The sequence below is a fragment of the Anoplophora glabripennis genome, unplaced genomic scaffold (genome assembly GCF_000390285.2).
Source record: "Anoplophora glabripennis isolate ALB-LARVAE unplaced genomic scaffold, Agla_2.0 scaffold28, whole genome shotgun sequence".
Lineage (NCBI taxonomy): Eukaryota > Metazoa > Arthropoda > Insecta > Coleoptera > Cerambycidae > Anoplophora > Anoplophora glabripennis.
Genome location: NW_019416423.1, coordinates 2,063,750 through 2,087,218, shown reverse-complemented (window position 1 = coordinate 2,087,218; position 23,469 = coordinate 2,063,750). Strand labels below are relative to the sequence as shown.

General features: G+C 35.7%; 1 protein-coding gene across 1 annotated transcript in view; it reads right to left on the bottom strand.

Moving 5' to 3' along the window:
- LOC108909835 (triple functional domain protein) overlaps window positions 1–23,469 on the bottom strand; it is a gene marked incomplete at its 3' end in the record, with an annotated part of 85,785 nt that overhangs the window by 40,657 nt on the left and 21,659 nt on the right. Inside the window, exons 7-9 of the mRNA XM_018714263.1 lie at window positions 22,543–22,626; window positions 21,857–22,051; window positions 21,675–21,797 (exon numbers count right to left, since the gene is read on the bottom strand). Of these exons, the coding sequence (XP_018569779.1) occupies window positions 21,675–21,797; window positions 21,857–22,051; window positions 22,543–22,626 (402 nt within the window). The remainder of the gene's footprint in view (window positions 1–21,674; window positions 21,798–21,856; window positions 22,052–22,542; window positions 22,627–23,469) is intronic.

Here is a 23,469-nt window from a genome sequence, read left to right as displayed (position 1 = left end):
CTGGAGACGGTCGGATAAGACCGAAACGAGTCCGACCGGCTCGTATGCCACTCTATGCCTTAAAGACATTAATTAAACGAGAGATAGTTATAATAAATTGGCGTAATAGAGGTTGTCACGCCGCGCCGATTCCGCAAAAATTACGTAAATGTGTAAATTTATCATAATTGCGACGTAACGGGTTCAGAAACCTTAATTTGTCTACTTTGTTGCACGAGACGAGTTCTAGTCCGCAGAGATTTTCATCCGATGTAAATAGAAACTAATTCGCGGACTGTGAAGTTATTTATCAGGCGAATCAATTCTCGTCTTCCCAAATTAATGAGATTAGTCGATGTAACAGTGCTAATAGCAATAAAAAAACGCGAATTAATAAGAAAAACTTACGAAAACACTTAAAGTCAATTCACTGGCGATTTTTATGTTAATCACCATATAAAAAATTAATTTTGAGTCAAAGATATCAACCCATGTGAACAATTATTGATGGATGTGAACAATAAACCACGATAATAAGAGCGCTACAAAAACCACAGTAATAGTAAATAAAAGATATGCGCGCTCTAAGCCTTGACGTCTGAATTTTCAATACGCGAATGGAAGGATTCCATCATTTCGTCGCTCCAACATGCTCCATCGCTCAAAGGTAGCAAATCGTGCGCTATCAACGGCGAAAGCGACACTTGCCCCGAACACGTGTGTGGTTTCGTAATAAGAGTAATTTTACACCCTCGCCGAAGTGCCTCCGGGAAATCACCAGCATCTGTTGTTCGTTTATTATTAGAGCGGGATTTTTTGTTGAAGGCGACGTCAAATTTTTTAACGCCCCGCTCATAAAATTTAATCATACCATTATTTTGGAGTTTATCCGAGAAGCGGCGAGGAAAGAGGTCGTTGAAAAGGAAGAGGAGTTACTTGTTGTTTATTTTTCACACTGAGTACTCGGTCTACTATCTCGTTACTATTTTTAATAGATGCAGCACCCAACAGCTTTGACACAAGCGTAAAGAAAGCACCTTTCTGTAGATTTTTTGGAAACATTTGTAAAATTTATCTTACAGTTGACACAGCCGTGCAACACAATGTGAAATATAAAGGGGCCTTATAATGAAATCCTTAGATTGCGCCACAAAATAATATAATGTCTTCATTAGTATTATTTCACCCATCTTTTGAAAAAATTCGTTAAAACGCCCAAAACAAAACGCCAAAAGTCATCAGTCGTATCTACACAGAAGCCGCCAACAGCGCAGAAAGACGCGAAAAATCCAAAACAATAATCTGGTGCGGACCTCACTGATGAATACACACGAGGAGCCCACATCGAGTGATCGAACGTCAGCCTAGGTACCATACAGTCCAATAACCAGTGTCCGAAATCGTACTAAGAAGGGCGTTAAACAAATGATTTCATTCATGTTATATTCCAATTGGGTTCAAGAACAAATAACATATTATTTAGATCGAATTCCTCCAAACCACAATGAGGTAATCGATTCGGTTTGTTCGCCTTGCTCCGTGTTAAATTGAAGGAAATTATTAGTGAGCGCGGATTTTTTTCACGTATACAATCCATCACTTTAACTGAGGCTCTGTCGAGGAGATGGAGTAGAAAATTGTTCGTAAACGCATCATATTGGGTAATAAAAAAAACTCGAAAGTTTTTTCACGTTTTATATAGTACACAAAAATTGTAATCGCTCTTGATGCTGCTTACGCTTTAAGAGAAATGTACCAAGCCGTTTCGCAAGGCTAGTCAGTTGTGAGTACTTTCCGTTAGTTAGCAAACATCTGTATACAGAACAATTGCTAATAATCGAACACGAAATGGCTGGCTGAAGAGGACCAAGCGACAAACACTGTAATGACAAGGTTGGTTAATCACATTTCGTACGACCGTTACATAAAACTTGCGATTGAATTTCTATTTGGAAAAAATTAGACCTACTTAACACCATAACGGTTATTCGGTACATTTGTATCTATGATTTTGACGTATTATCGTTATATTTTCAGCTATATTCTTTTAAATCCTCTTCCAGTTGCGTTTCCGACCGTTTTCTCCTGCCAAGTGGAGTGGAAAATTCCAAACCGCATTTTAGATAATTATTGCAATCGATATATCTTCGACCAGTTCCACAATTAGTTAACTAGCATGGGAAAAATGCATCCGGTCTACCTTATCCGGTTGGATTTTTCCGTACCTGATGGCTGGTATATTTATTAATTGTCGGAGAGAGTATTTTTTCTGGGATAAATGCACGCTTAACGAAGAAAACTACCAGTTTGACCACAAAAATGCAGTAAAGTATGGCATTACGGGATGTAATAGTAATCAATTTATGAAATGTGTATGTAGGTATACGCACATCATATACACTGTGTTCCACTAAAAACCAGGATGAAGCAGTTGCAATTTTTCTAGAAGCGATTTTTGAGAAAATTATTTTAGGATTTTTTTATACACAGTTTGATTGTGTATTATTAATCCCCTGAAGTCCTCATATCTCAAATTTCATTAATTTATAATAAAGAACATTCTTTTAAAGACTTAACAATTTTTTAATATAAGTAAGGAGCATCGGCTTCTTGTACCTGTGAAATGATACAAGCAAAGCTTGACGGGTGAGGGCGTTCGGGCAGGGATTTTCAAAGATTTTCAAATTGAAACAAACACTTCATAGATTTAAAACTTTAAGTTTGTAAGAACACATTCTGATAAGGCCATGAATAAAGTACATCAAGACCATTATATATATATATATATAAAAAAAGTGGGGTATCTTGATTTTTCTGCTCCAAAATATTTTGGTTTATTAACAAAACTTGTCTGTTAATCAGGTTGATTTAAAAAAGGAAGAAAAAAATTCAAATAGAAAGGAATAAAATGATACGACACATCCAACAAGAATACATCAATTTTTTATAAATGTAAACAAGGAAATATGTTGTTATTGTCCATTGTTATCTCCTTATTACACATAATTACAACCCACAATTTTTGCACTGTGTATATCTACGTACCGGTAAATATCACGTATATTGACCTCTCTAACACTACCTTTATATAAACTTTACAACTGCAATCAAAATTATCTGTCCGCAGAACAATAAACAATGACGGTTTGTTTAAAGATAATGGCTCAGGAATTAATACAATTGTCATCAACCACCAAAGCATCTCCAAAAAAACAATTGTCTCTCCTTTTTAAGAAGATATTGCGTACATTGTAGAATTTTAACGTTGTTACACGTGTTTGTACTACAACTTTAAGAATTAAAAATTAATCAACTGCTTGCACAACGTTTTAGAGAACCATTTAAATTTTAAGATACACTTATTTCTGCTTTGTCTGGTTAATTTTCACAAAAAATCGTCCTAATCGAAAGACGGTAGATTAAAAATAAGTACAATAAATCAAACATCTGCTTCTCCAATATTAAATTTCTTTGTTATAACGCAGATGTGCATTGTGCAACACCAACACAGTGGTGGTCCCTTTGACAGTATACCCATACAGGCCCGTAGCAACAAATTGATAACAAAATAAACATATTGTGATAGAAAAATGGGAAAACGATTAATTTCGAATATAGACTTTCGCTCCGTTGAATTTAATTAATGATATCGTTCGCGTTGCGCCTAAAAAAAGCGGCTGGTAAATTGGAAATCTGTTGGTAATCAATTCATGTTCAGCAGTGATTGTATTTCAACCGATATCCATTCACTGCATGTATTATGTATTATTATTTTAACGAGTAAAATATCGAAAAAGGATCTGTGTGGGGTAAAAATGTAACGGAATAATTTAATCGAACAGGTCTACGTTGTATGTACGTCATAAGAAACTGTTATGTAAAAAAATAATCAATGTTTCAGAACAATTACTTCTGAAATAAGTGTTAAAAGTTTGTCTACAATACATTTATTATTTGTTTTATTTTTCTCGTCCTTATTTCAAATAATAATTGTTATTGTTTTCATTATTTTTAGAAAAAACTAAACACAAGAACACCGAGATGAACTGGCACAATACAAATCTCGAACCGTATTTATTTTAGAGGAATATTTTGCCTTGTTTATTTTAGTGCGTATTTGGGTCAGAACGACTCTTTGTCCCACTCCTGTCTCTTTATTTTCCTAACATCGATAGAAGCAATTTTACGGTATCTCTAATATGGAAGATAGCCTCGATGTGAATAATTTCGCTGGCAGTTTGTTTAGTCCGCAAGATATATCTGTAATAACAGAATTGAATATGAAGTATACTTATACCGGAAGCATATGTATTCTCAACGCGTGTTTATTGGTACAAGGAAGTCATAATTTCAGGTTTCGGTGATAGGTGATCGTTTCCTAAGAGTTATATCGCGTTTGTTTTATTAAAGTAACAATATAGGTACAAATTTTAGACCACCCTGTATAAGGGAAATATATTTATTATACCAAATTCGCTATCAATTATAAAGTTCCAGGAAATTCTCTCAACAATGGTCATTACATACCAATTACTCTGAAAAAATCCCTCTTACAGTAATTACAACTTATCGGTCAATTAGTCTGGGATTATTAATTAATTAGTATCTCAATTATAACGAGCTCATTTTCTTGTTAGCAGTTTACTTATCTGGAACTGGTTTACGACAGTGTAGTAACTTCCATCAATTAATTTAAATAAACGTCATTACTTTCTTCGCTTCTGATCACAGTAAAAGTATGACTAAAATCAAAACGAGATTAAATTTACATATTTTTTTGCCCACGAGTGTTAGGTTAATTATCGGGATGATCGGCCTATCCATCATCCCAATTCACGGTTGATAGTTGTAATAATAATATCCTCTTTAGAATGTCTTTTAGGACAATGAAAGTTCATTAGCCTTTTTCAATTTATTCAGATACATTACTGGGAGAAGTTTAGTGTGATATTGAACTAATGTTACATAGTAAAGTGAATAATTTTGAATAATTAGCGATATAATTTATAATTTTTCAAATATAAACCACTTTTTAAAAACTTTTTTATTCGTAATAAAATGTTCGTTGTTTCGCTACGCGTTCAAAATGTCATATATTCTGACAACTAAACAATAGAAAATGCCTGGCGTTCGCCGTGTTTTGTGTTTTATCATTATTATTTTTTTAAGTCGTGCTGCTGAGCTGTCACAAGCCGGCTTCCGCGATTTTTCATCACGATTTACGCCTTCGAGTTCTCAAACGCCTCTCTTATGCCAGTGATACTTCTGAAGTAGGCACCGGAAATAAATGCGTTTTTCAGAATCGGAATATAAAAAATATATTGTAGACACCTGAATTCAACATTTACTAAAGACAATTTACACTCGCTATTTATTAAATCTCATTGCTTTCTTTAATAATTCAGCTTAAAGTTAGTAGTATAAAGCTCAGTTTAGGATAAGATAAACCTAGTTAAGGCAAAGGGCTGAATATTTAATGTTTGCTTTCTGTAAATATTGTAAATCACTGAGGGAATGATAAAATTCAGAACAATTAGTTTATTACTACTTACATTATTTACTTATTTAAAATTATACTATCGTTTACTTTAGATATAATGCTCAGTCTACATCGCCGGTGTAAACTGAGCTTTAAGACAGTAGGTGAATAACGCAGAATTTCGCGTTGAAAGTATTTGACAATAGTAAATATGTTTATTTCTAAATACCGTGTTTGATCAAAAGTAATGTTATGAATAGAAGTCAACCAGACTTTGGCATAGTCAACCGAGTTTTTCTAAAAAAAAAACGGTGCATTTTAAGCAGTTTTAACGGGAATAGATTTCTGCAAAATGGAGCTATTTAATATACCAATACAGTATAGTAAACTTAACCTCAAAAAGATTATCTACGTCTTCAAATATTACCCAATAACATTGGATTGACGACCTCTATAAGACAGTCGATATTATGTGACCAACACATATTTACCGTTCACTACGGATTATAGTATCGCCCAACACTGAATCACACTCACAATATCTAGCTTGTCATTTTTATGTATATTTACTACGCCATCACCAGTGACTTGGTGTATTTTACCTAGATATTAATTCGAATCAACTCTACTCTTCATTAAAGTTGGCTGTCGTTTTATCGGTGTTTCGTGAAGAAAAAACCTTTGGTAATATTCGCTCGTTATCGCCCCATCCGGAATGTCAAAAAGGCTCTCGAGGAAAGTTTAGGGCAACGAAATACGGGAGCTTGGCTGGTTAACCTTAGCGGAATTAATTTTGAGATAAAAGTTTTATAAGTTTTCAAGTGGAGGTTTTGAATTTAATAAGGGTAGCGCGGGGGGTTGATTAAATTCTGTTTTGAATAATCAGTTTGAGGGTAAGTGAAGTGTCTTATTAGTTTTGCTATATGCATAGTCTTTGGCAAGACATTATGGAAGTAATTTTTAATTTAATAATTCATACACTGAAAAAAGTGTTAACGATGGTTGTAATAAATAAATATAAAACATATATAAGGAGTTGCAGTGAAAAAAATGTTGGTTGTGCTGCTACCAACACGCGCAATCGTGTAAGCCATATGTAAGCCTCAACTGCGATGTAACGCCGTAGATCCTTTCAGATTGTAAATGACAAATTTCTGTTGAACACGACAGAACATTTGCTACGTCCCTTTACACGCCATTTAAGCATTTTTATAGGGATAAAAACAAATCCTTTCGTATTTTTCAACGTCAGGTTTACTAAACAACGACGTACAAAACATGATGTAGCCTTTAAAAAGCCAATGCGACAGATGCATAGGTATTTCACACCAAAATCGGACTTCTTTAAATTTGGTTACAGTTATAGTAGTGTCAAGTTGCACTTCCCTAGTTTTACCAAGGAATCCGCCGTTGTTGTTCTCGTGCTAGGCTCTGTGGGGGCGGGCCCGCTATCAGAACCCCGAGGATGTTTATTTCGGTTTCAGAACCGAATTTTAATTTTCACGAAATGCTCTGTTTCAACGAATATCAATTTTCTTTATTCGTATCTTCAAAATTTAATCTAATGACGTTACTCGAAAGGCCGGTCATGCTCAAGGTGATGATTCTATTACAAATTGTCTCGGAATTTCGACCATAATGCCCCCGAAGTCGTTAAACGACGTTTTACGGGCGCTCTTTCTACTTACAGAACGGCGATAGCCATCTATGATTTTAATGGCTTCAAGTTATTACCTTGCATTTTTTGCGACTCATCATATTCTTCGGTAATATATCTTCCCGCGAGAGCGAATATAACTTGGAATGGCATATACTGCTAATGGGTTAGAGTTTTTGTAATTAGATGAGATTTTTTTAGTGCTTCGCCCTCTCGTAATTTAAAAAAAAATGAAAGGTCGATGTTGGAATCAGAAATATTTGAAAATTTTAAGGGAATATTTTTTTCTACAAATACATATATGTCAGTTCATTATTAAGAAACTTATATAACATTACATTTTGAATTAGCAAAGCATGTGAAACCAAGAATGTGTTATCAATATATCTGAGATCTATCTAAAAAAATTTTGTACTAATTTTTTTGAGCTATATTATACTTTATGTATATTCCGTTGGATATATTTCCAAAATATGAAGGTGCCCAAAACCTTTATAAAAGCAGTCAAATATACGTTTTCGAATTCGCTGAAAACGCTGGTTTTACCAGATTTATTCTAACTAAAAAAAAATTTTGTCCTAATTTTCTTGAGCTATATTATAGTTTATGTATATTCCATTGGATATATTTCCAAAATATGAAGGTGCCCAAAACCTTTATAAAAGCAGTCAAATACACGTTTTCGAACTCGCTGAAAACGCTGGTTTTGTCAGATTTACTCTAACTAAAAAAAATTTTTGTACTAATTTTCTTGAGCTATATTTTAGTTTATTTATATTCCGTAGGAAATATTACCAAAATATGAAAGTGCCCAAAACCTTTATAAAAGCAGTCAAATATACGTTTTCGAACTCGTTGAAAACGCTGGTTTTGTCAGATTTACTTTAACTAAAAAAAAATTTTGTCCTAATTTTTTGAACTATATTATAGTTTATGTATATTACGTAGGAAATATTACCAAAATATGAAGGTGTCCAAAACCTTTATAAAAGTAGTCAAATATACGTTTTTGAACTCGCTGAAAATGCTGGTTTTGTCAGATTTACTTTAACTAAAAAAAAATGTGTCCTAATTTTCTTGAGCTATATTATAGTTTATGTATATTCCGTAGGAAATATTACCAAAATATGAAAGTGTCCAAAACCTTTATAAAAGCAGTCAAATATACGTTTTCGAGCTCGCTGAAAACGCTGGTTTTGTCAGATTTACTTTAACTAAATAAAAATTTTGTTATAATTTTCTTGAGCTATATTATAGTTTATGTATATTCTGTAGGATATATTTCCAAAATATGAAGGTGCCCAAAACCTTTATAAAAGCAGTCAAATATACGTTTTCGAACTCGCTGAAAACGCTGGTTTTGTCAGATTTACTCTAACTAAAAAATAATGATATTTGCTCCGATATTTCAGTTGCCTAGTTGAATGAAAGTGGTTTCAGTGTACCAAAAGAGACCTTTTTCTAATCATAATTCTAATAATAATGAATAAAGAAAGACTTGCTTGTGTACCAATTGTGTCCTTCCGATTTGATATCACTGTTATGAACGAAAAATTTTCTGTTTTATTGCGATAAACACAGTTATCAATCTTTTACGTACTCAGTACTTTTCGGCAAACCAAGATTTTAAGGAAATGCAGGTCAAACACAGAGCAGTTTTTCAGTGTAGACATACAACAAAACTGGATTTTCGCAAAACGGAAAGTTTAGTACACAATACTAAACATCAACTGTCAAAGGTCAACTGTAATTGTATAAAAAATGTCAAATGGTATAATGGTTTTTAAAAACAAGACTTGTTTAAGTAAATATTGGAAAAAGGAACACCGTATATCCAACTACGTACCCCCATAAAAAACATATGTTCCCAAAATAGACAAGTACCCCATTCATTAGAAATACATTTCGGTTTAAAATGCCTACATTTCTTTACTATAACCTAGACACGAGCATAAAAAATATATTTGTATGTAAAGGAACAAATTACATAGTTAACACTAAATATATCATAACTAGAAATGTTTGTTTAGGGTATCAACGTGTTTATTTAGAAATAACATAACAATTTATTTATTTAGGGACCAGTTATCGAAAAGTTTCGGTACCGAAATGACAAAAAAATATATGTATATGCACCTGAGATATTTTCAGAGAGAACACCCAATCAATTTTGAATACGTTCTTGTGTAAACATCGAATACAACACTGTAAATGGACGTTTAAAGATTTTACTTTCCATTGTTTGTAAATATTTCGCAATCATACAAATCTCACGCGCAAAGCTTCACAATAAAGTAATGTTCAAAGCGATTACCTGCTTAGAAAGGACGAAGACCAAGGAAAAAAATCACAGACGCACCAACAAACTCAGTTGCGAAAACACTAAAAACCGTTGACCGGTTACACTAGTTACAAATACTGGTACCACTGCTCCACCACCAAAGTCACCAACATGAACTTAAAGCTCACTAAAGATCCCGGACAGCAGGAGCAGGAATAAGGTCCTGTTAAGGACCAGACACACCGTACTATCCAGCTATTGGTAAGGATAATGGAATTTGAAGTGATTCTCGCGCGGCGGATGGCACGTGAACCGTCCGCCACTGTCGGCTTCTGCAGGATGATCTTCTGGTGACTGTTGGTGAGGGTCTTGCCGCCGGTTGCCGGTCGCGAGCTTGCGCGCGCAATCGTCGGCGGGAGGCTGCGGACCGAGACCCGCCAGACGCCGTCGTCGCTGTCTTTTGATCGGTGCGGGAGATCGACGGAAGGTCGGATTTCTGAGGTTCGATGGCGGGTCGGGTGCGGGGAACACCTGGGCCAAAATCTAGATGTATTCGGACTATGTATATTATTCTTAACGCAGAAAAGTAACGAGCATGATGTTTTTTTTTAATTTATATTAATATGATGCATTTGTCGGGAAAACAATGTACTAAAATCATAAGGATGATTAATATTGATGCGAGCGTGGAAGTTTTAGGGCGACGCCGAAGAAGGGGCATTTTAATATATGTAAAACCGAATTTGAAGAATTTTTATGGAATCTGAAGCAACTCTGCTGTATTTTTTTGTATTTTATACATGTTTATGATTTTGTTCACCGACTCGCCAGGCCCATAGGGCAGACATTAGGGTACGCTAGATACGTATCGAATAAATTGATCGATGCGAAGCTTCAAATCAGAGGCAGACATGTTATTGTATAATGCCTCCCTCAAATCCTCTAGTGAACTGGAATATAATGTATGTATATCCCTGCAAACCTACAATTTAGGTAAATAATTCCTTTTTTTAATAATTCCCTTTTCTTTTCTTCAGTGAAAGTCCTACAGGCATGTAACTTCAATTGCATATAAAGGCGACTTATTACATTATTAATTAATTTTCCTTTAATCAAACGCAATCCGCAAAATGTTTTCGCAATGACGATGCGTGCAGTGAAAATCGATTCGCTTGCGCTCTTTCGCCGCTACGTGACGATCGTATTCTAGTAAACACGGCACTTTCGCTTGTTTGTAGATGTGCGATTGTTTACGTGGAACGTACTGAAACGCCGCCGAGGCCTTCTTGGCCTCAAAATCATTAACGGGGTGCTGCTAATGGGCCCTAATTGATCTCCATTCATATTTTAGTCGTTATGGCGCAGAAGACAAAGGCGAGATCGAACGCGTATGCTTAAAGGGACAATGAAGGCTGTTTCGGGTATTACAGGTTGTTTCCGTGAACGTTTTCTAAAAAAGACACGTTCGAGAATGTTGAGTCTCTTACGCAATCTGTCCAGACGACGCTAGTAGAATAAAAATTTTCAACGATCTTTCGAGTTAATACCCGACACACCAAGTCAGAGCAGATGACGCTCCTAGGTGCCGTTAGCAGAGTAATCACCAAAGACCGCTGCTGATTGCCGAGAAAATTGTTATCGTTTTAAATTTTGAGTGGAAATCTGTCCGAAATTCACAGAAATCGTTCGCCAGTCAATGATATGAGGTAGCTTGAACAAAAAGCCACGGTACTTACGACGATGAAGTAAACAGAAGTTCCAAGAACGCCCGAAGTTGGAAAATCCACAACAGGAATCTGGCGGAGCTGTCAACAGGTGCGATTGAACGTCAACCCTAGTCATCTGCAAATCATTAATCAGGACCAAGTACGTTTAGCTTTCATTATCGTTACGTTGCATACAGTTTATTACCAAGTACTCTTAGCTTTTATTACCGTTACGTTGTATACAGTTTATTGCAAGTAACTAAACCAATATTGTACATAAATAATATCTAATAACTTTTTGTATTCAATACAAATTGTTATAAATTCTTTCGAGCCTAGGCTCAGACCTATATAGCTACTATATCTAGCGTCTAAATTGTCCAGGCTTCATTACAAACCTGTGCTACTACTCAAACCTAAAAAAAAAAACGAGATCGAAGTCGAACCGAAACACTATCCCATCGAGAATGAATTGTATATTATACTTACATACAAAAAAAACATTATAGAAACGAATAAACATATATCACACGTATGTGTGTCATGTTACAAATTGTCGGGCGTGTACGAGCACACTTCAGTGAAACGAGAATGTCCACCTGAATATCTTTTATTGCAGTGCAATACGAGAATCGTAAATTGTGGTCGATCCAAAAATAAACGCGGACAAAACGCGAATATCTGATGAGGTCTGGTTATGGCTTCGGTAAATCAGAAACGGTTGCATAATAAATTTCGCGCACAGAATCAACAACGATCAGCAAGCATCCTTAATTGGCGCAGGCAATAAAAAAATGTAGGTTAGAAACTTATTATTGTCCGCAGCTGTACACGCTTCAAATAAAATATTTTTGCGATAACTCGCACTTTCATACTTAACGAAACTAAACTTCTGCACGATACGTAAATTAATTTTGGCGATACGATCTTGAACATCCACTCGGATAGATGTAAATGCTAATTCGTACTTGTCGAAGAGAAATCGCTATAGTTGACTGGCCCGCTTATGAATAAGTATCAGGGGATAAATGTCTCAACCTGCCCACATACCGTGTGTGATAAAATGCGTTACTAAAAAGGGAAATCTGTGAATTAATTAATTTATTTATTATCTCACCGAGTTGTGGGATGGAATTTTTTTATAATCGTTTCTCTTATTTCACCGATCAGACTTTGCTGACAACGCCGCGTCTGCAAGCAATCAACAACTCGTCTACGTCGAAATTCCTTCGAGAAAACGAAAAGAAAACGTATCCCCGGTCTGTATTCTTTGCTACTTGCTAGGAACCTCGTTCTCCACCATGAATATCGGTAATGAGATGCCTCTATCAAACATGTGGAAATGCACAAATAGGCAAATTTCCTTTGATGTATCGACGGGAGCGACGGCAAATATTTGAAAAATTCTCCGATAGCGCCGTCTCCACCAACCGTTTATCAAGCCTGTCACCGCTTTGGAACGACCATATACATCTGCCATATTGGCGAAAGACTCTACGCTACTTCTTTTTTAACTGAAAACAAAAACTTTACACTAGAAATTACGTAAATAAACTGCTTTACATTGCTTTTCAGCTGTCCATTATTTCCCGATCGCAGTGTTATTCACACCAATCGCACAACCGCGTGTGAACCCCGACGAAATAATGAAGCCTAAAAAAAAGTTAATCGCTATTATGCATCGTGTAAGCAAAGACCTTCGACACGGTCTAAGCGTAAGTAATTAACACAGCCGGCGTAGGTATGTGATCAAGATAACCGACGCCTAAGACGAATCGATTTGTGGTATCACTATCCTACTTTTTATGGGGCACCATAGAGTTAATCTTCGAATACCGGGTTATATTACTCATTGTTGTAGAAGCTTCGGCTTAAACAATCAGTGGAGATGATTCCGCAACTAATGGTAACGAGAATTTTGAAGGAGATGCGTTTGTTGAACTACGATTTGTTTGAAAGGTCTCATCTCATCAGCACTGTATCAGAAGCCTCGTACGTATTCGATTAGCGAATAAAAAAGATGAATTCGTTAAAACGCAACATTCTGGTGGTTGATGTTATTTTTCACGAGATTTTATTCAACCAACCGGAGATCGCATTATAATATTTGGAGGGTTGTGTGTTATTAACGTTGTAAATCTGTCCCGTTAATTAAATCTCGCTTACAAATCTGTTTGTAAAACAAAATCGAAACCTGAACATGTCCTGATTAAAATTTAAATCACCCAGATTTGTGGATCGTGTGCAGTGTGACGGGGAATCTGCAAATGCGGGATTAAACGAGGTTTGGGAAGTAAACGACCGATTTTAGTTATCTTGTTTACGTTGGTGTGGTGCTGATGGGTTAGCGGATGAAATGATATAATTGAAAAACTCTGGTACATTTAAATATAGATATTACATTGTGCTGGACTTAATGGGAGCGAGATAAGGGTTTTAAAATCGTCGTACATGGTTAATGATCTGTAATAACGCTTGTATTTTGCTGTTATTGATTGTTTTAATTAACAGGGACAAGATAGTAATTGCTTTATTACGCATAAGTCTCTCAGTAATATTCCAAGATGTAGAAATATGCCAAAGAAGAATGACTACGTTTTGATGTGGGCAAAAAGTCATGGTAGTACCTGCTTTGTTGAAGACGACTTTGAGATAATGAAAAGGGAAACAACGAAAATATTGGATAAGTCAAGAAGGCATTCAAAATATAGGTATAGGAAATCAGAATTATAAGGTGGAAGAACTGTCCTAGCGAAGACGGGAGAAAGTTAAAATCTAACATGTCTCATAGTTCAAAAGGTAGAAAGTTAATATCTTGTGTTTGTTTTTATAATTTATCTAGATCTGTTGCGCAAAAAAATAATGAACTATGAGAAATTTGACAACAGATACATGACAGGTGTCTTAAAAAATATATTTTGTTTTCGTCGTATTTAGAGAGCGTTTGCTAAGAATTCAACTTGTGTTAAAGCCAAAAATCTCTTGCTGAATACATAGTTTTATTTATTATTAATTACTGCCTCATACTTTACTTTCCGTGTCTGGACAGTACAACAAGATATGAGTACAAAAAAATCTAAACTCCTGTCGAAAATATTTTTAAGTATCACTTATCAGTGCATCGTTTGTTTCAAATTTCTGCCCCTTCGTAATAAATTAATTTTTAGGTCTGAAACTCACCCAACTGAAACAAGTTATAATTTTAATGATCTCTTCAGCATATTGACAATTTTGTTGTAATACTCTTTATTACACTATCTGTCGGAAGGCAGAAAGAATATTAATGCATTTTATTATTATTATTATTAAATTGGAAAAATAATAGCACGTATAAAAAAATAATAACAGTATATTCGAAATGGTAAAATTACGAACCGGTGAAACATTTTATGAACGTGAAATCAGATACACATTATATTTATTAATCCAATTTCATTTCGCATAAAACTAATGTTGCGTGCTCGTATGATTTTAGTATAACAGAAATTTAAATGAGTGAAATCGAATAACCACAATACTCTAATCCTATTATATCTAGCTGTAATTTGTACATTTTAGTGACAAATAAAAATATTTTCATACGAATTGCTGTTCCATTTAAAACTATGTGAAATTTAATACTGTGTTTTTTTTGTTACAGATCTACAAAGCGTCGAGTGCATGTTTATGTGAAGAAAATTACATGGTGGTGAGTTACCTAAGTCTGTTAATTGTGATATGTTTAAAATATTGAGACGTCAATTTAATAATGATTTTCGATTGGAAGTCACGGATGATCTGTGTGTTTTAGTGTTAATTTCAACAATTAGCACATCCAATTCCTTCATCATATTTTAATTAAACTTAATATACGGTTGGCTGCCTACACCGTCGAAAATGTCGAACGGTTACAGCCTAGGTACTACGATGACTAATGTACTTTGTGAGCTTTGAAACAACAGACTAATGGAGCAACCTCCATGAGTTGACGAGCGTGAAAAGGTTGTTCTGCGTTCTATACAGTGTTGCATAAAAGTGATGGAGATCTAAAGAAACCAAAACGTAACTTAGAATAAAAAATAGTCTTGAGCGAACTCTTTCTATTGAAAGAGTGGCAGTGTCTCAATTTTTACTTTAAAGGAAGACCCTACACATTCTTATCCATGTCCCTAGTACCCTTTCCTCAGGATTACTTGGTGAATCTATTTCCAATGATGAGTCTATAAGAAGATCTTAGTCTTGAGTTAGCCGCAACTTTACCTTAGTCTCAATCCTAATGTTTTACTTCGTTTATAAAAATTTGGTCGTACCTAGTCTTAAGAGTTGGCCATCCAATGACAGATATTTGCTCATGCGTACTTGTTATTAGTCTTAGTTCTGAGAAGTTAAGAGATCCACGGTCAGTTCTTAAGACTTCCTTAGAACCAAGACTAACAAACTGAAATCTGTAGGGCAACGACTACGACTAAGTTAAGACTAAGACTTCTTTACAAACTCACCACAAAAGGCAAAGATTTACAATTTATCTACAGCGGTTACTTTCTTCTGCCGTTATATCATTCTTTTTTTTTCCTTCACGCCAACGATGTCGTTGAATTCCCTCCTAAATGGAGCGCATCTTGCGTGATTATTAACTATTCCACAACTCTTAATTTATGCAATTAGCGGACCATTCAGTGCAGTAATTGCCGCATGGTTGGGGTAAACACGCGAAGCCTACTGGTGTCGCGGTCGAGAAAAGCAGATCGAACGTAGCGCTTTCGAACAGCGGCGCTCGAGCGAGGGGATGACGAGGGGGTACCCCCACTCCCTTTAAAAATGTTCAAGTAAAAATATTCTAGTTCTAACAATTACCCATTTGACGCTGTTTTGTCGCACACTGCATCTTTTAAATTTATTACGGACAGACCTAGCAAATCCAAGTTATTGTTTGTGTAATCTTTTTTATTTCCTCTAGAAGATGAGGTGGTGGCAAAACCTTAAGCATTATTCAAAAAGTGAAGTCATTCCAAAGTGAAGGAACGTCATAAAGGTAAATCAGTAAAAAATGTTCAATGGAGCTCGGGAAAACACACGAAAGACACGTTGTGATGTCATACCACTCGTTTGCGGCTAGCTCACATTGTTGTTATTTTTGTTACATACGTCTGTACGTGATAAAATGCATCTCTAGGTATGAAAGCAGACAAAAACAGTATATCTGCAGAAATATTACTGTTGATTAGGCAAAAATAGTTTAAATTACTGAATTTGTCGCATTTTTTCCATTGAAAGATCCCGCTTATTCGCAGTTTCTATTCATACTAATACCGATACCATTCGAAGCTTGCTCGACTCTGTATAAATATTATTAGAACTTGCGAGATCGTGGCACAGTGGCAGGTCGCTCTCTGCCAGTTTGTAACACTTTGTTATATCTCACCCATACTCCACGTCTGAAGTCAATGCATCAAAAACTAAGTTTGAAACCGGTATATGTCCGGTGGTTCTAATCCTAGCTATTTAGTAGATTTAGGTGTTACCTAGTTGTTTCCCGGAATATCATCAGTTAAAAATTGTTCGTTTTTGTTTCACGTTTAATATACCTGACTTGAGTTAGAATTTTCAAATAGAGAATCACAATCACAGGTAATTAGATAAACAAATTTAAATTTTTAAATGCGACACCTTTCAGGTAACTATATTTTAAAATCCCGTCGAATTCGTGGGGTGGGCCCTTTCCTAAAAATTTCAATTTGCATCCAATTTAGGGCACAATGCTTGACAATCAAGGAGTGCGTGGATATTCCCTCGAATATAAAGCCATGCTTTTTCTAAAAGCACTTTTCGCCGCAGGCCGCCTATAAGCCACTACAGATATGTAAGCAATCCACCCTCCCGATAGGCAGATCGTAATAATATGTGAAAATATAGGCATTATGCCTGCCCGAGTCAGATAAAATATAAATTTTTGTATTCTAATGGGGTGGAATGAAAGAGATCTCGAGTGGGTTGTTATTGCAAGTAACAATGGACGAATGTAGAAGCCCACTGTTGGTGGCATCGATTTTGTTTCAATGTTCATAGTTGACTAAATAAAAATCTCACCGGTTGTTGACTAACAAAATAGTGGGGTTTGTACTGGATATATTTGTCGGGCAAAGAAAACATCAACACTTTTGTGTTGCTATCTCTTCTAGGTCTAATAGTTACAGTCAAGGATCCTTCGATAATTACATACATCGTGACAGATGGCGAGGGAAAGATATCATCCAGTGGGATAATATGGAAATGTCGGGCTTCGGCAAGAAATTGAAAAAGTTTGTTGCCGAGTACTTTGAAACACATCGATTCTTCGCCGTCTAGGAAGCCGGCATTTGAATACGGTAAAAAGCAAATTACACGAGCGGAGGATATATCTAGCTGACAGGCAAATTGGATCCTGCTGAGAGACGCAAGACACGTCACATCAAGAAGTTAAATGGTATGAGGACATCCGAAGGATAATGAGGTGTTACAACTTAATTAGATGAATCATTTATGTTTATGTTAATATAATTCACAATAAAACCAGAATAGGATCGCCAATTTCCTCCAGTACTATTGATTATAGTTCTTGGAAGGTGAATCATCTCGATTTAAGAAACATTTCGAGCTATGCTAACTAATATGAAGATTTTGAGGTGTTCTAACTAAACTTATATCAGATTATAATGGAATCCATAGAAATAGATCCAGACAAGATCCACCTACATATTGGTCTAATTTCTGAGTCAACTACGATGTATTTAGAGGATTTTAAGCATGTCCACATTCCTCCAGTTCTAGGGAGGAGAATCATTTCGATTTAAGAAAAAATAACACAATCATAGCTAAAGACTACTACTCTGATTCAATGATTTGCGACTTCACGGACATCACGAACCCCTTCCAAAAGACATTGCTCGGTCCCTAATAGTTCAACGCAAAACATCAGCTGTCGCTAACAACACGGCGACCGGAAGTACGACAGGAGGGTTGACTGGAGGCATTTGTTATCGGACGGTGTGAGTACATGTTCTGGGATGGGGGACAAAAGGCGATCGAGGTGGTAATTGGACAAGTTCGGATGTAAGTTGGTGGTACCGGACTTGTAAACTGCTGGGTTGGGGCGGGTCCGTGGATGTATATCCTTAGGTGTGAGTAAAATACGTTCGAGACAACTCTGTTCTCGATTGTTACCCTTGGAATAATATTTCCTTAGACACGGGAAACATATAGTTTTTTTAAATTAAATGTCTAAGGTAAAAGGGGTCGTTTCCTATACATTTTTTTGTTTCAATCCGGATTATGAAGTAATTTTCTAATAGCTGTGAAGACATGCTCAAATATAATTTCAGCTCAATATTCGCCAGTACGAAACTCCAAATATGTAAAAACCGCTTCAAAATATGTAATACAACACATACAATACCATACTTGTAAGAAATATATTAAACAGAAGCTCTATTCTCGAGTACTAACAAACTAATTAATTAAACCCTGCTACGAATATAATTAAAGGGTTGTTTTTCCTCGCGTGCTACCGACATCCGCCCTCTTAAAGCTTAATTCTCCGTCCACAGGTGGCACCTTCGGTTCCTCCGTAGATATCAGATGGCCCTGTCGAAACAATGGAGGAACGCCCTACAACCGGGTCTCTAGATAGCGTTGCGAGGGTCCCGGCAGCGCGACGGAAGCTATGCGGGTCACTTTTTATCGCCGTCGAGCTGCCGGTTGCTACAATGTCGACCCGGTGGCAGTAATGGTGTCGTAAAGTTTGGAAAGCGCGATAGAACCGATCGAACTGCCGTTCGAGAAATTTGAATAGATATCTATCGGCGTTAATTTAGTGCCCGGACGGTGAAAAAAAGTGGTACGGATTTTATTAGTCGGACCGGATATGGCAAAGATCGTATTGTGGAACTGTGTCGTTCTTTTTTCAGGGCGTTTTTTCGGTTTGTAGGTTTCTGAGGCATTTCGCTGTATTTTGAGTTTTCACTATATTTCGGCATATTTAGTGGATTTTTTCCAATGATTTGAGAAGTTTTTAACATTTTTCACGTTATTCTTATGTATTTTTGACGTGATTCGATTATTGTACTGTATTTTAGAGAAGTAAAATAATACTTGTACAGTTTAGAACCGTTTTGATTTTTTTTTTCAATGCTTTATAAAGTCGTTTCGACGTATGTTTTGAAACAAATTGCATATCTTTAGCTTCTTTGGTATATTATATGACCTTGAAATTTTTATTATGTATTCCAAGATTATTTTAAGGTGTTCTGTTTTATTTTGAAGCAGTTTTTACGTAATTCTATTTATCTAATGTTTGTAAAATTGACCTAATTTTAAACCCCAATATGTGAATAAGACTTGTTTTCTTGCAAAGGACTGAATAAATTCACAATCATTCTATAATAAACCAACGATAAGACCGAAATATCGAAGGAACATATTTTTGACGACGAAAACAACATATTTGTGTACACACGCTTTATACAACAGAAAAATAAAATTTTTACTCGAAAAAAGTCCTATCCGCGAAATTATTGTAAAATTGTCTAAATATTACAATACAAGACATCTCTCGTTTCGTGAGTCAAAAAATTTTAGTTGCAAACTTTTCCATTTAAACAAATAAGTGAGGAAAACAGTTTTTTCACTTTGCAGGGAAAACCATCAATTATAGCGAAAAGTGACTCACAGACACCTTGTAGGGAAGAAAATTATCTACAAAATGAGACTAGTTAAATTAAAATCGGTGAATAAACAAAAAAGTTATTGCAAAAAAACAATAAAAGTGCCCATGTTTTAATTTATTTATAACTATCGCATTTATTGTTAAAATTTTATAAAACATATGACAAGTTGAGGGTTTTGTCATACTTTAAAAGTGTGCCAAAAGTGGGCGCTGTAGGTGCAATAGTTTTCGCATAATTCAATTTGTTTATAACGGAGGCTCCAAAAGTTATGAACTTTAAGCCTCTGTACAGGCGTTAATTTTCAACCAAACATGATTCCGAAAGCGTTATTGTAATCTTAAAGACGTAATTAAGCGACCTATTAAAAAAAAATCACCGTTTTTTTGACATTATCATTCTCAAATTGTGCATTAAAAAACGCGTTTTTCGCTTATAAACAATTTGAATAAAATTGTTGCTATTTATGCTACCTCGCCGAAAATAGTTTCAATGGATAGCTGGCAAACAATACAAATTTAAAAAAAAGCACCCTCTACGACCAACAGGAGCCAAGATTAAGAATTTTTTTAAAAAAATCGTAGCGCAATTGTTTATAAATATTAAGACTTGGATTTTCCGCAAAATAAAGTTTACGACGTAAACTACGATTTCCCGTGAATTGCATTGAAAAATGTGGAAAATTAGTGACTCACGAGCCCTTTAAAGAGAAGGTCCTTGCTAAGTAAACTGCCCGGCGTGGTGGTGGTGGGGGAAGCTCGTCCAAGCGAGTCGCGCGCTAGAAAAGTGAAATCCAATGTTCAAATTGATGCGCGCTGCAACATTTTGCAATATCTCGGCTTCTATTCATCGTAGAAACTTCTTTTTTTTTTCTAAACTGGGGTAGCTCGACGAAAAAATAATAATGGGTATATTTACGAATTCGTAGAATAGCCCTGAATCCCAGAAAAAATGCATCTTTTATACTTAATTTCTTTTAATTTACAAAAATGTCACAAAAATTATTGTTAAAGAAATATTAATTAAAATTTCAATTTCGGAATTATTTTACTATTATTAAATAAATAAATGAAGCTATAGTTCATTTAAAAAGTTATTTTTTTACATATTAAGCCAAAGTAAACTTATTTTTTCAATATTTTGTTAGCTATTTAATTACGATTTAAATGAAAAATTAAAGTAAAAATTCACAAATTATTTTCAAATTATTATATTTCATAAAAATAGGAAAAATTTTAAATTTTAAATTGTATTATATCTATTATTGAAAATGGTTGTGATTAATATTTTTTGAATGAATTTTGATTATGTCGCAAAGATTCATATGATAAAGAAGAAGAAAATGATATGGTATCAAATTCAGCGCCTTTCAAGAAGTTAAAATTGTAATTTTATCGACCGCATTATTTTTATTAATTTAAGACAATTTTACAATAATATCGCGGATAGGAATTTTTTCGAGTTTCTCTTTTTTTTTCGCAAATTTTCATGGTCTGTGACTCTACTCTCGGAAAAGGCACACTTGTCCAGCAAAAAAGAGACCACCTGGCCGCGTTACATACGGCCCCTTCACGCTGACAACAGCGGGAGATCCAAATAATTTACGATACAATTCTCTGGACGTTGATTAGATTTACCGAGCCATTTACTCGGACTGGACGCGATCTGGCAAATTTTACCGGGCCGTTATTTGCTACGTCGTTGCGGAAAACGCTAACGCGACTTATTCCACTACCTTCAATTCCTTACTAAAGAGGAAGTGGACGTAATAATTACTCGACATAAATTAAATGACCACTAAAGCCACGAAGTACGGAAACGGCAAGCAATAGCATTAAATTACACAAATGTTCATTTCTTTCTCTTCCACACTAACCATTAACATGCGACTCACCTGAGCGACATTTTCGAAATGTTCGTGGCTCTTCTGGTAGACCCTCGCCTTCTGCAGGTTCCTTCCGATGCCGGTGTTCTTCCTGATGAACACTTCTCCGTGATTGGACAGCCAGTCCAACACCTGAAACATTTTTACAAACATTCACCGAGATATTCAACGCGAAAGATTTTTATCCTTACCTGCTTGACGTCTTCTTGGAACAGCCTCAACGCGAGCCTCTGGTGCAGCTTGATCTTCTTGGCGTGCCACTTTTGCTCAAGCGCCCTGTGGTGGTTCAGGATTTGGTGGATTACAGCGAGGACGTGACTGGCACCCTCGCTGTAGTCGGCGGCCGGGTTACCGCCTGGTCTGTTTTCGAAATTTGTCCCCTCGCCCTAATAACACAACAAGGGTTTCAATTAGCGATCTCTTCCGCTGAAGACCGGCGTATGAGGAAACTAGACTACAGAGGCATTTGTAAAGTGTAAATATCTTAAGAACAGCGCTCATCAGCGTTACGAATTCATTCTAACTTTGTTTCACAACGCGGCAACAAATTATCCCACTTCTGATACCACCTCGACGTGTTCACTAGCTTTAACCACTATCACTTTGTCGCCACACTTTCCGGTCTTCACTTCTTGAGTCACTCGTCAAAGGTTTGAGTGAATTCGTAACAGTGGGTGTTAAAAATATTTCTAATTTCCTCACAGAAGAATGTGTATTAGTAAGAGGTGAACGGAAAAGAATAAAATTTACCAAAATAGTGCAAGTATGGAGAATCTTGTTTTGTGCGAGGTCACACTTTGTTCTCTTTTTAAAATTAATGTAGTGCAAATATCGAAATGAAACGGTGTTACGATTAGTAAAAGAAGGTAATATTTACATGTTTTTTCTCAGTCCCAGGTTGATTGCAGACTTGAACCAAGTGGTCTAACTGATAGAGAAGTTTCTTACTGGTACTATGAACCTGCCACCAACCAACACCAGTAATTATTAATTAATACGACTACATTTTACACATTCTTATAAATATACCTAATACTAGAACCCTGACATGGACGAAATTAAGATTAGGCAATGTTGCCGCGTTTATCGGTGCGAACTTTCGCAAATCTACACAGTTGCCACGTTCTTTTTTAAATCTCTAGTTACTCTCGCGTTGTTAATTTTCCGCCCATGTCAAGGGGAATACATAACGTCTACAGTGCCAGAACCAGAGATCTGCAAAGCCTGAAAATATTAAAATCGTACATTGATGATTTTCGACTCCTTATCGGACGATTCCACAGGAGAGGGCAACTTATGGCACACTTGTAACATCACATCCAATCCGTTTAATAATGATTGATAGGAATTATACACCTATAAAGAGACATAGTACTTTTTTCAGTTTTTAGATTTCTCAATAGCCAAATACCTAACATCGAATGTGTTCTAGTTCTATTGAATTTGTTAGAGTCTATTTTCAATGCGAGTTTTAGGTTTGTGGCGCCATCTCTGCTACAGTGGCGAAACTAGTAGCGCGTTATAAAATCGGTATTTCCTTCCCCTACTCGGAGTCAAACAATAATCAATGAATTGTTCGTGGTATAAGCGCCCTCGATGGCGATAAATCGAACTACAATTTCATTCTGTTGTTAAATTATTATTAACCGCGCTAACAGGTAATAAAATTAAATTCTCAACTGTTTCTCAAACATCTGAACGTTTCATGGCTACAGTGGATAAATTTTCCTGGCTTTAGATATGGTTTGAGTGCTGTGCTTTTACCTCCGTATCACAGATGGCAGTAAGGCATACAAAAATCAAT